The sequence below is a fragment of the Barbatula barbatula genome (assembly GCF_947034865.1).
Source record: "Barbatula barbatula genome assembly, chromosome: 8".
NCBI classification, from domain to species: domain Eukaryota; kingdom Metazoa; phylum Chordata; class Actinopteri; order Cypriniformes; family Nemacheilidae; genus Barbatula; species Barbatula barbatula.
This window is the reverse complement of record NC_136771.1, coordinates 21,056,660-21,069,824: the sequence shown is the minus strand read 5'-3', so window position 1 is coordinate 21,069,824 and position 13,165 is coordinate 21,056,660. Positions and strand designations below refer to the sequence as shown.

Sequence of the window (13,165 nt, the reverse complement as noted above, 5' to 3'; positions counted from 1 at the left end):
TGTTATTTTTCTATTAACACATCCTTTTTGAGAGTCTACAATTTTCTAGTTATGCCAAGCGGTAGAATATTTATTGTTGTGAATGGGGGTTGGGGAGTCTTGATATACCAGGACAAATTATTGGTGAATCTGTTAGAAGAGTTTTTAAACATTTACACATGAATCCACACATATCACAGCCAGTTTGAAATGGAAATTGATGCAAATTGAAACATTGATCTTTATGTACAAAATCTTGTATGCAATTTAATACGATACTTTAACAGATAAACTAGCAATAAGTGATTTCAATTGAAGTGGTATTTTCAGTGAAGTTATGAATCATATCTTTTGCGTTGTTTTTGCTCTCTTCTGAGTTCTTCACTGTGGTCTCCCTCAAGCCCCTCACAGCTCTGAGGAGCACATAGTGTGCCACAGGTCTCCCAGTAGACTAGATGTTTGTCATGCTCCCCCCTCGGGTCAATCTTTCTATTTTTCACAAAAGCTATTCTTTCTGTTTATTTATTTTCCTACACATGCATTAATGAAACACACACTCAAACCATAACCACAAACATAGCCTGATGTCTTTACATCTGGACAGTCATGGTCACCTCCCATCCCCTCTCTCTTTATCTCTCTCACTCGCTCTCTGTCCCCTGATCACACATGGCTGTATAAATTCTGCGAGCGTGGCTTTCCTTTAGCCAACCACCAGACTTCAGGAACCCCTTTGTGGAGGCAGACACATCCAATTTAGAGAGATTATGCAGAGAAACAAAGTAGATTATGTAAAAAAAAAGAGTAATTCAGAGAACATTCTGTGTCCATTAAACAAACTTTTAGCCAAGATAAATGAACAAGATTAACCTTTGGGGATACACCACAAGGGCTTAAATCATCGGAAGGGAACTGCTTTTTATTAATGTGACAAACGGCCTGGGATTGTACCGCAAGTGGTTAACGTGATTCGGTATCGGTTCGGCATTATGGCCCATGCAGCGGCACACCTGAAAAAGGCTCGGGAACTGGAACAACCTCCTGAGCTGAAGGCTCTCGCCAAAGCCAGAGAGAGACGCAAGCGACATAGAGAGAGAGCCGAGCGAAAACGCAAGGTACCTGCACTTACAAACAGTGTTCTAAACTCGGATTAATTCAACCTGTTTTTTCAATTCGTCATCATTTATTGAAACAAAGACGAAAATATCTTAAAATTTAAATATATAGTTTGTGTTTGAAATATACAGTGGGTTGATTGTAAATTATATTATCAGCATAATCTTAGTAAGTAAAAATGAAACATGAATATCATATTTGATTAATATATGGTAAATCCATCTTTACTTACTAAGTACAAAAGTGTTAACATGCTCACAGATTTGCTGGCATTAGATATAGAGAAAGTGCAGTATCTTATAATGTGCCATAAACCTTTTCGCAAAGCTTTTCTTATAAAACCCCAGTTGTTCAATGTGTTTTTAGATTTTTAAACCCCGTTCTGTAGACGATATCTATCATAGGATGAAAGGAAATTAAATATACATTATTATCCTTTAGCATGGAAATTTGCAGTGGGCTTTGTGCAAATCTATCTTTACAAATCTATTGTTAATGTGGATGCAAATGTATATTTAGTGATCCATTTGTGTAGTTTTCCATATTAATCGGGATGTGTTTGTTGCAAATCGTTAGTTCTGGAGCTTTGGGTTTAACAGATGTAGAGTTAACCTGCAAAGTTAATCTCCCTCATGCTCACTTGCAGGCACGTTATGTGAGAGAGGTTTGTGGAGTTCAGTGGGAACGAGTATGTCCTTTAAAAACATTACCTTGAATTGACTCTATTAAATATTTGTGATACTTTGATGCTTCTTTTTTAACCACAAACCTTTATGATTAAAGTGATACTTCACCCAAAAATATGGTAGGAAAATAATTGGTAAAGAAATGTATACAGATTTGGAACATCTCGAATGTGGGTAAATGATGACAGAATTTTAATTTTTGGGTGAAGTATCCCTTTAATGTCTAAAAATCACACATTATTTTATTATTCATTATCCAACCTTTATAACAAATGTAGCATTTTGCATTAAAACACAACCCCAATTGTAGGCCTACATAATGATTCATATGACACTATATGGTTGCGGGTTTTATTTATTGTATTGGAGACGAGCCGCAGGGTTAAGTCCTGTAGTCAGCTGTTCCCCACCTGTTTCAGAGCACAGATACTGGAAGGGCTTATGAAAATAGGATCATCCTACTGTATATGTAGATTTGTCTCTAGAGCAACATTTCATTGACTTAATTCGAGGTGATGACATCACTTTTTGTTATCTTAAATAACTTTAAAATAACAAAAAAAAATTAATTGACATTACACAATAAACTGAGATTTTTATCCATGAACTAATGTGACTTATAATTCAGTTGTAAAATCATTAGTAGATTGTAGGGACATAATTGATCTACAAACTACTGTTTCCTGAACGTGACCTTACATCAGTGTAGGGCAGTCGGTAATAGATGGTACAGTAAATAAAGCTGTCCCGTCCGAGATGCCAAGTTTAAGATACCAAGTACCAACTGAAAAAAAAATTGCTCAGAGGTTGATTTCCTAGATTTTTTCCCTAGATTTTTTAAATAACAAATAAGACCATTTTTAAAATACAGTTCACCCAAAAATGAAAATTCTGTCATCATTCAGAACTCTTGTCATTTCAAACCTATTTGACTGACTTTCTTTTGCAGAACTGAAAAGAAGATATTTTAAAGAATGTCGTGAAACCCAACAGCGAAGGTACCCATTCACATGCATTGGTTTTGTGTCCAAACGAAAGTGAAAGGGTACCGTCGCTGTTCGGTTACCAATGTATCTTCTTTTGTGGAAGACAGAAAGTCAGACAAGTTTGAAATGACAAGAGGGTAAGTAAACAATGACAGAATTTTGGAGTGAACTATCCCTTTAAGAGTAGGGAGATGCTAAATGAATGTAGATTGTATAGCCAAACCTATCTAAAACTGTGTAAATTGGATGAGAAATGTTTGCATTCATATTGAAACCTTCAACAGTTTTGAGGTTGGATTGCAACCTGAGCTCAGTTTGCTAAGATCTCTTCTAATGCAGGATTTATGGGTATTTGTCTCTGGAGAAATATCGGACATGCAGGAGACATATGCAAAAGTTTTGATTTGCTCTTAATAAAATTGTAATGTTAAAAAGATTTCATCGTGATTTTCTTTCTATACAGTGCTTTTGTGACCCATTGTGACCTCTGCCCTGCTGATTCACTTATTCATCATTATTTTCCCCTTAATGGCAGTAAAAGCTTTAGTATTTTAACAGCGCTGTGTCACTGAGCAAGTCAGTCAATGAAAGTTCAATATGTCAGATGTCTAAAGCGGAAGTCAGAAAAGCTTGGATGTTGCATCATTGTCTGGTCAATGTGTTCAGCCTTAGGACAAAGATGACCCACAGACGATTATTCTGATTCTGTGTGATTCACTGAAAGCTATACGTCAGTCATATAAACTGTGTGCCACTCCTTTTACATATAGGTGCTCCATTATATCAGTAGTATTGTGAGATTAAGTTGTCTGGGTCATTCTGTATCTGAACTTCAAAAGGGAAAGGACAGGTTTCCAGTTGGCTCTTCCCCAGCAGGGCTTCGTCTTGCTTAGCCGGGCTCCCTCACATAGCCGCCTGGACCTGAATGGGTTAAAAATAACCCAGCGCCTGATCCAGAACGGGGTGCACGGTCGACCAGATATAGCAGTGGGAGATATGTTTACGGCCACAGTTGTCACTGGCGCAGACAGGCGGGAAGACAAGAGAGTGACAAAAGAAGAGGAGTTCAGGGGGTCTTTTGCACTACAGCTCACTGATTTTCACATTGGAACAGGACAGGGACTTAAAGGAGCAAATAACAGAGGATGTTAGGAACCTGGGGAGAAAGAGCAAGACATGAAAGTTTGGAGGATTTTGCATTAGTTGGATGGATGCTCTGAAGGTGATAATTGAATGGGGTTTGGATTCCACCTGAAGGATAATGCAAAGCCATAAAGCTAAGTGCATGTGAGAAAGGCGGAATCAATCTCCAGACGGGCAATTTGATGTCGAGTGGTTGGTTAACGCCGGAAAAGCAAGCGCGGAAACTCACAGAGGGTGGAGGCGTTTCGTTAAAGAGCGGCTGGGTTTTGATGCAAAAGCTTTAGGGTACATTTTTACCATGGGCAATGCAGCGATGTGTAAGGCATGCAGTTCAGATAAAGGCCTGCCGACCATTGGAAGCGAACCATACCTGGACCGTCACTACTGCTCTATGGAAGATACTGTGGTAAGGCCAAAAGTCTCACTAAAGAAGTGTATAAAGCAAGTGTGGTTCAAACTTATGTCAACCACATGAGCACCAGGGCTCAATTCTGGACTGCATGACTTCATCTGCAGTTTTGTAGCTTCGTCACTGTTTCGGTTTTGGTATGGGACGCTTGTTATACAAGTGCCGCACGTGTTGGGTTGTGACCTCAACAGGGGTAAGGGTCATACCTCAAACATTCCAGTCAAAAACATGTGGTGACACTGACACATTTATGTGTCACTCTCCACGTGACTTGAGAGGTGCTTGTATTTTCATCATATGAGAGTAAGCTTTTGTCTTAAATACAGTATCCAGATCTTTGTATTGCAATTTTAAGATCTTTTGTTAGATTGATAAAGGTTGGCTTTAAAATTTTATTAAAACATCATGTTTTATTAATTTATACATTTTTATTTTATTCAGAATAATGCATAACAAGTACAGGTGTTCTCTTGTTTTTGTTATTAACCGGTAGATTGGTTAACATATTGCAATTGATTATTGACATTTTTGCTGCGATAATGTCATTGGTTATCACCGGTCTAATAAAAAAGTTAGTTTGAGGAAAATGGAAATATTGAAAATAAGCAGGTGTGCACAGATTGATGCCAAAACTGAGATTTGATACAGATTTTCACATGGTTTGTCAGAAAAGATTTGGTGCATGCAAATAACTGCCACAGGTTTCCCCTCTCTCTCTCTCTCTTTCTCTCACTGTGTTTGTTTGATGTCAGCTGTCTTCATTTAGTTTTTTGTCTATATTTAGCAGTCAAACACACTTTAGTGATAAACTACAACCCCTTGTTGGCAAAACTTTACTCACACACCTTTGTTTTGGTATCTTTGTGGGGACTTGTCATATACTTCTATTGTTTATATACTGACCCAATGTCAGCGTCTTTCCCCAACGCATATCAAACCTCTAAAAAACTCACACAGACATTTTTACATTTAAAGAAAAAGCATAATTTAGTATGTTTATTAATCAGTTTTGTGCTGACTGGTCTCAACAATGTAGATGGATTTCATGTTTAACTATACTTGTGGGGACCTGGCCGCAGTTCTTCTGTAGAACAGGACAACTGTATTACAACCATAGTTGCATAACTGTACATAAAAAAGGGAACAAAATGTGCTCTTTGGTCAACTTTTGTCAAAGGGAGTTTTGAGATTAATTGTGCATCTGTCATATCAAACAACGCAATATGTTTGTGCTGTTTAATCCTGGGAATAATGTGACATTATTTGTGTTTCCTAATATGTTTCCTGTTTGTTTCTGCAGTCAGACAGCAACACAAGCTTCCTGAGAGCAGCCCGGGCAGGTAACATCGACAAGGTTCTGGAGTTCCTTAAGGGCGGACAGGATATTTCCACCTGCAATCAGGTATTTTTCTCATGCATAATTCACACAAAGTTATCAAAAAGTCAAATACTAAGTGTGTTTACTAACACAGCCCTATCCCCATCTTTCGCTTTTCGTAAGCGCTCGGCCTCGACTTATGTCCGTCTTGTGCACCTTACTATCTGATTGGCTACGATGGTTGTTTTAGGACTCGGCCCACCATTGTCTAAACACGTGTAATTCGGAAATCGGACACCCCGCCTTTAACTCAACATGTCTGTGTCTAGCTAAAACATTTTTGTAACTTTTAACTTTACATTGTGTTGTTACTTCAATTTGTTTTACACAAAACAAATTACACTATGCACTCATTCAATATATATACTCATTCAAGACAGTAATGTCCACTATGAACCAAAAATGGATGTCCCCTCAAATAGTGCGCTATATTAGGGTATGCCGGTGCAGATCCAGTGATAGTCCTGTAGGCAAGCATTAGCGACTTGAATCTGATCCGGGCTTCAACCAGTCGCCAGTGGAGAGAGATGAAAGGGGTGTCACATGAGCCCTTTTGGGCTGTTGGAAGACAAGGCGTGCTGCTGCGAGCCCCTCCATGACATTCCCTGTTAACCTTCAGAGTTTACACGGAAACGATAATGCCTTATGGCACATACAAATAAAATGCTTATCATGTCACAGAGAGATTTATTTACTACTCATACTGATTCATTTGAAAGAATCTGTATTGCTCTTTTGACATCATCACCCGGCACAAAGCCAGGGACTTTTTTCCAGGATTTCAAAGCGTTTCTCTCGTGTGACCTGCAGCTGTTCACACCCCCGACCTTCTGTAACGTTTGCACTACCAAACTCTCCTTCATACACAACATTGCTGATTTGAACCCTTTCTTGTCCTTACAAATTGTCCCAAGTGTAACATCAAAATACAAAATGTTCTGCATCATCAATAAACAAACTACAGTTAGTTCAGAATGCAGCTGCCAGAGTTTAACCAGGTCCAGAAAATACCATCACATAACCCCAATGTTATCAACCCATCACCAGCTACACATTAAGTATCGTATTGACTTTAGACTTATATGTAGCACCTAAACTCTGGAATAGCCTTCCTGACATCTTTTCAGCCAAGCATTCACTTAATGTATAATATGCTAAATAAACTACCGGGAGACTGCTGACATTAGATAATATTTAATAGAATAATTTTGCTTGTTATAAACACCATGTACCATGTGTTTTACCTTTTTTTGTGTTTTTCAGTTTTTCTTATTTTCTTCTGTAAAGTTACTTTGGAACAATGCACATTGTGAAAAGCGCTATATAAATACAATTTAATTAGATTTATAACACAAAATACAGTATTCGAGAGATACCACATGCAAAATGGGATTCAATGGGGTTTCTTCTGTAGCTTTACTGGTTGGGTGCTCGCTTTCCCAATATCATGAATTTAAGCCCTAGAAGCATGCATCTTTTTAATAATATATTTTTTTACAGAATTTTCTTGACATTTTGTAGGATGTTTTATGTAAAAAACAGTAAATCGTAATTAAATAACTTTTCACCGATTGGGTCACATATATAGAATATCCATAAATTGTAATATGCTAAAAGGTTTATTGTACCGTTTACCCTTTGCCTATAATAACTTAAAGTCTGAATTTGTCCTTGTTCTGATGTATAATAGTTTTTACTGTAACATTATCCCGTATGATGTCATCAGGAGTCACCATTAAGGTGCCTGCCAGTACAACAATGGACATGCAACGACAGAGCTCTCTCTCTTCCTCTCTCGTGCTTTCTGTCCTGTTCTCTCTGAAAACACGCTGTTCAAATCCTCTCTGAGTGATATTGAAAATATAATCTGCACAGTTTTATCAGTTGCCCCTTTCGCTGGAATACCTCTCGCCTGATGCAATAAACAGCTTTCATTATCCAAATAAATGAGATTATATTTTTCCGGTTAATTCTCTCCGCTCGTGTGTGTGACTGCTGTTTTATGAGACATGCACTGTGTCAACATTTGCTCATCGAACAGAGAATAAGTAAATTAGTGAGACAGGTGCTGAAGTTGAAACAAGGGGGATTGCGCGTTCACAGCTGGAAATGAGGAGATTAAATAGAGAATCTCCCATTTAAACATCGAATAAACTCCCATTGATTTTCATTGTATGGACACAAAACCACTGAGACATCAAAACATCTTCTTCGCACATAAGAAAGAATCATATACAGGTTTGAATGACTTGTGGGTGAAAACATAATGACAGAATTTTCATTTTTGGGTGAAATATGCCTGTAAGGGGATTCATGCACATGTGAACTAATTTAAAGTGTATTGATCGTGTCTCTCTCATTGTAGAATGGACTCAATGCTCTCCATCTAGCAGCCAAAGAAGGCCATGTGGAGCTCGTAGAGGAACTTTTGGACAGGGGTGCTGTCGTGGATTCTTCAACCAAGGTACTTAATGCACATAAACACGGTTTGAGGGGGGGGCATTTGAGCCCAAATGGTGAAAGAAAACAAGTCTGGAGGTATGCCAGTCATCTATCACTATGGTATGATAAGTACTGCTGGAGTCTTGTGACTTGGGACACTCCTGTCATCTGTCACACGAGAAGAGAGACAGAGAGAGAGAGAGGGGGGGGCAAAAACATGGACATATACACAACTTACCTGCAATCTACTGCATTAAAAGGATAGTTCACCCAAAAATGAAAATTCTGTCATCATTTACTCAAATTCAGATTGTTTCAAACTTGTATACATTTCTTTGTTCTGCTAAACACAAAGGAAGATATTTGGAAGAATGTCAGTAACCAAGCCGATCTCATCCCCCATTTACTACCATAGTATTTATTTTCCCTACTATCACAGTAAATGGGGGATCTTCCTTTGTGTTTAGCAGAACAAAGAAATTGATATAGGTTTGAAACAACCTAAGGGTGAGTAAATGATGACAGAATTTTTGGTTGAACTGTCCCTTTGAGCACATCCAACATGTGATATAACCTCAATGACACATTCTTAAGTTTTGGAGATTTAGTTAAATGTGATACACTTTTTGACCTGACAACATTTTAGTAATTTTAGTAATGCAAGCAATGACTAAATCATTATCGCTTTATTGCTCTCTGTACTCGCTGTATCTCTTTGGATAAAAGCGTCTGCTAAATGACTAAATGCAAATCGGCTCAGTGTTCTCGATAGCAGCATTCAATCTTACTCTTTTACTCTTGAAATCTTTATTCTTCACTTTACCCAAATTTTATAAACATAATCCATAATTCCATCAGCCTATTTAGTAATCGCCTTTTTGTAAATAGAATTGTCTTAAATGACGTATTGTTAATTGTTCCTCTGTGTCTTCTTCTGACACATTTAAAGGCACAGTAAACATTTCTTTTATTGTTTTATTCAGAAAGGAAACACTGCTTTGCACATCACCTGTCTGGCTGGGCAAAAGGAAGTTGCTAAATTGTTGGTGAAAAGAGAAGCGGACGTAAATGCCCAATCACAGGTGAGAAGAATACTTGTATGTGATCTATAACTTAGATATTTCAGTCTAGGGCTTTAAACCAAATACTATATGTTTGTTACTACAGAATGGCTTCACTCCACTTTACATGGCCGCTCAAGAGAACCACCTGGACGTCGTGCGATACCTTCTGGAGAATGGTGGCAACCAGAGCACGGCCACAGAGGTCTGTAAACTCGTGTCTGTGCAAGGGTTCCATTTTGTGCTTCTGATGAGTTTTTATACATCTTATCTTGAACTATGGCAGAGCATCTTGGCCAGTAATAGTAACACACCAGCAACCACAGATCAGGTCAATATATGTTTGGTACTCATATATGTTCTTTCTTACTGTAGGATGGTTTCACTCCTCTGGCCATTGCTCTGCAGCAGGGTCATAATCAGGTGGTCTCTCTTCTCCTGGAACATGACACTAAAGGTAAAGTCCGCCTCCCTGCCCTTCACATCGCAGCCCGCAAGGACGACACCAAGTCTGCTGCTTTGCTGCTCCAGAACGACCATAATGCTGATGTCCAGTCCAAGGTGAGAGAGGACAGATGTGGGTTTCTTGATATAGGACGTTGTCAAGTTTTATAAGGATTTGGGGTCATGCATGGAAAAAACGAATCTTTACAACAGCTCCCCCTGGTGGCTGTACTCACAACTGTCTGTCTTCATATCGAGATTGAATTTTGTTAAATAAAACTTTAAAATGATGCATTTTACAAACAGTTACCTTTGGTAATACCATGATTTAACACTCTAAAAGGCGCTGGGTTGTTTTTGCTTAGTAAATATTGCACAGAATACACTGCTGGGTAAAAATTACCCAATGCTGGGTTATTTTTAACCCATTTGTCTTTACCCAACCCAGCCGAGTCGAAACGTTGTTGCCATGACATTCCAGTAGGATAATATCATAGTGTTCTTTTAAGTACTATACTCATCAAAATCAGAGGTGGATACTCCTTAAGTATTTTTACTTTCAAGTACTATTTTCGAATATCTGTACTTTATCACAGTGTTTTTGCTTAGAACATTTATGACTTTACTAAATGATAAACCATATTTCATAGTTTTTGCCCCACTGCATTTCATAAATAAATGTTGCTTTCTTCCTTTTAATGGGCCACTTAAGTACAAAATGTAGTACTTTCTTTTACTGAAGTATTTTCCTTTTGAAAAAGTACTAGATTGTTAACGTATTAAAGCTAAAACAAATGTACAGTAAACATTGCTGCATGCTAAAAATGTTATGAAGTAATTTTTTATACTTATACTTGTGAAAGTAAAAAATACTTTGATAAAAATAATACTTCTTAAACACAAAATCATTGTTTAACAGGAGTATTTTTGCAATCTCAAATTATGTATTTTGGTGTATTAAAGGAATAGTTCCCCCCCCAAAAAAAACACACACTCACACAAAGGAATACATTTTTAAGATAAACTTATATTTTAGATGGATACACATTGTCGGTATTTAAAATGTAAAGTGTGAATGAGAGGTAAAGGAATAGTTCACATTCAAAATGATTGAATAATAGATTATATTATATTAACTTTTTTAATGCTCTAAGATAAAAATATTATTCCATATTTTCTCCCTCCTACCACATGTGACACCTTCAGATGATGGTCAACAGGACTACAGAGGTATTAAGACTCTCTCAGCAGAATCCTGCATCTGTCTCATCTCTCATGACATCTACTGTATTACCTAACGTTAAATCTTTCTCGTGAAATGCATGGAGAGAAGTCTTTTAATCGGTGTAGTGCATGACACATTGTTGTTTCGTTTAAGATGGGTTTTTCCTTTATGGGAATTCCTGTTCATCAATACACATTTTTATTGCTGCTTTCTTTCAATTGACATTTGAGCAGGAATTGTGGGTTTATTTACATGAACTTATGATTTTACTAACAAGACTTTTAGAAATGAAGTATCAGTGCATGTTTACTCATCGTAACTAGTGTTGTTACCATCTGTGTACAGAAGTCTCTCGGTCACATTGTGCTGCACATTTTTGTTAATTCTGTTTTTTTAAATTGCACCATGTCTGTCAGAATGGAAAGGTAAGACGAATCATCAAACCAACTCAGTAAGACAGACATCTTAATGTAAATTCCCTGTGTACACGTTCATCTATAGCAATGCGCTGATATGTAGTGAGTAGATGCTGACGAACATTATTTTGTTTAGATGTTTTGTTTTATCATCTTCTCTTGTCACTGAGAAACTTCTCATCTTTTTCAAAAACTCATATGACACCGGGGCTGTGTTCATATCTGAATCCTCTGATTACGAATGTAATCTCTCTGTCTCCTATTTTATCAATGTCTTTCTTTTTACTGTAGTGCATGGTGTGGTTGGATCCATCTGTAGCAGCTGAGAATCCAGACATTGATATACTTTTTCATTCTTTCCTTTAGTTTTTGCACAAATGTGATGAATCATTGGAATGCTGCATGGTAGATCACGGAAGACGAGACTTAAAGTAGTTCCCTTCGTTCTCTTTTTCTGCTTTTTGTATCCTTTTTTATTCCTTCTCTTGTTCCCTTGTTGTTTTATAACAGAGTGGATTCACTCCGCTGCACATTGCTGCCCACTACGGAAATGTTAATGTGGCGACTTTGCTGCTTAACAGAGGGGCTGCCTTCGACTTCACAGCCAGGGTAGGATCACATGCTACTAATGTCACCTTCTTAGCAAAATAACACAAGATTTTTTTACTAATAAATTAATCTTTATAGTTGTATCTTAATCACTTGACATCTGTCAAATCTTTTCTAGACTTTTTTTGTCCTTGTCATGATGGACCATTATCTTAGTGTAATGGATACAGTAATGTTAACCTCAAATATACAACTATACAGGCAATAGAATGAAAACACGACCAAAATCATGACTTTTCTCATCCGTTTAAGCTGATCATGTCTTTAGTTTAAGGGTGTGTATTATTTATTTGTATGTATGGTTTTATTTGTATTTTCATATAGACCACTTCAGAAAGCGTAAACATTACTGGTCCGACGCTGTTCCAGAAGAATTTCCCATTTCGGTTTTTCAGCACTGCACGTTTGCAGAAAATACAGAATCAAAATGTTAAACAAATATCTTTAATAATTTATTATACACGTAAGACTGAATAAATAAACAAAAAAATAAACTTGAAGTGCTTGTGGACCGGTGTTTACACCCTACAAAGTGGTCTATATTTGTATAAGTAAGTGGTTACAAAATTTGCCATTTAAATGTGCAATTTCATACAGAATGGTATAACCCCTCTTCACGTGGCCTCCAAGCGTGGTAATACCAACATGATCGCCCTGCTGCTGGATAGAGGAGCACAGATTGATGCCAAAACTAGAGTGAGTATTTCATCAATGCCATCGATACACTATAAAATAAGTGTGTGCCACAGTGACCCCTATTGCCTGTACCTATAACAGCAATTCAAATAAGAGTGAAACGGCCAGAAGGCGCAAACGCTAACAAATACATTTATACATGGACATTATTGTGATGAACTTTTCGTCACTTTTGAAGTATTTACCACTGAGATCATTTTATATGAGCCTTAAATACCGACTGTTGACTGTAATTGTTTACTCTGATTTTAATACAACAAATGGCTGTTTTTGTTCGCTGTACAACCCGTGTTTATAGATATGTGTTTTTGCATCAGTATTGCAGTGCTTAGGATAAGATATTGTGCATGTGGATCTCAGGTGTGTGTTTTTAAATGTGACTGTGCTGTTTGCACAAATATTTGCCTCTTTTGTCTGATAAACAGGATGGACTGACACCTCTGCACTGTGCAGCCAGGAGTGGACATGACCCAGCTGTTGAGATACTGCTGGAGAGAGGAGCTCCCATACTTGCCAGGACCAAAGTACTAAACTTAAATCTTTCAAAAACTACCGTAACATAAAACGTGGTAAAA

The 13,165-nt window shown here is 37.5% G+C and overlaps 1 protein-coding gene across 1 annotated transcript in view; it reads left to right on the top strand.

Moving 5' to 3' along the window:
* Positions 1 to 13,165, top strand: part of ank2a (ankyrin 2a, neuronal) — a gene marked incomplete at its 5' end in the record, with an annotated part of 52,069 nt that overhangs the window by 9,084 nt on the left and 29,820 nt on the right. The window contains 8 exon segments of the mRNA XM_079462736.1: positions 5,620 to 5,721; positions 8,063 to 8,161; positions 9,123 to 9,221; positions 9,307 to 9,405; positions 9,576 to 9,761; positions 11,796 to 11,894; positions 12,492 to 12,590; positions 13,016 to 13,114. Coding sequence (XP_079318862.1) covers positions 5,620 to 5,721; positions 8,063 to 8,161; positions 9,123 to 9,221; positions 9,307 to 9,405; positions 9,576 to 9,761; positions 11,796 to 11,894; positions 12,492 to 12,590; positions 13,016 to 13,114 — 882 coding nt within the window.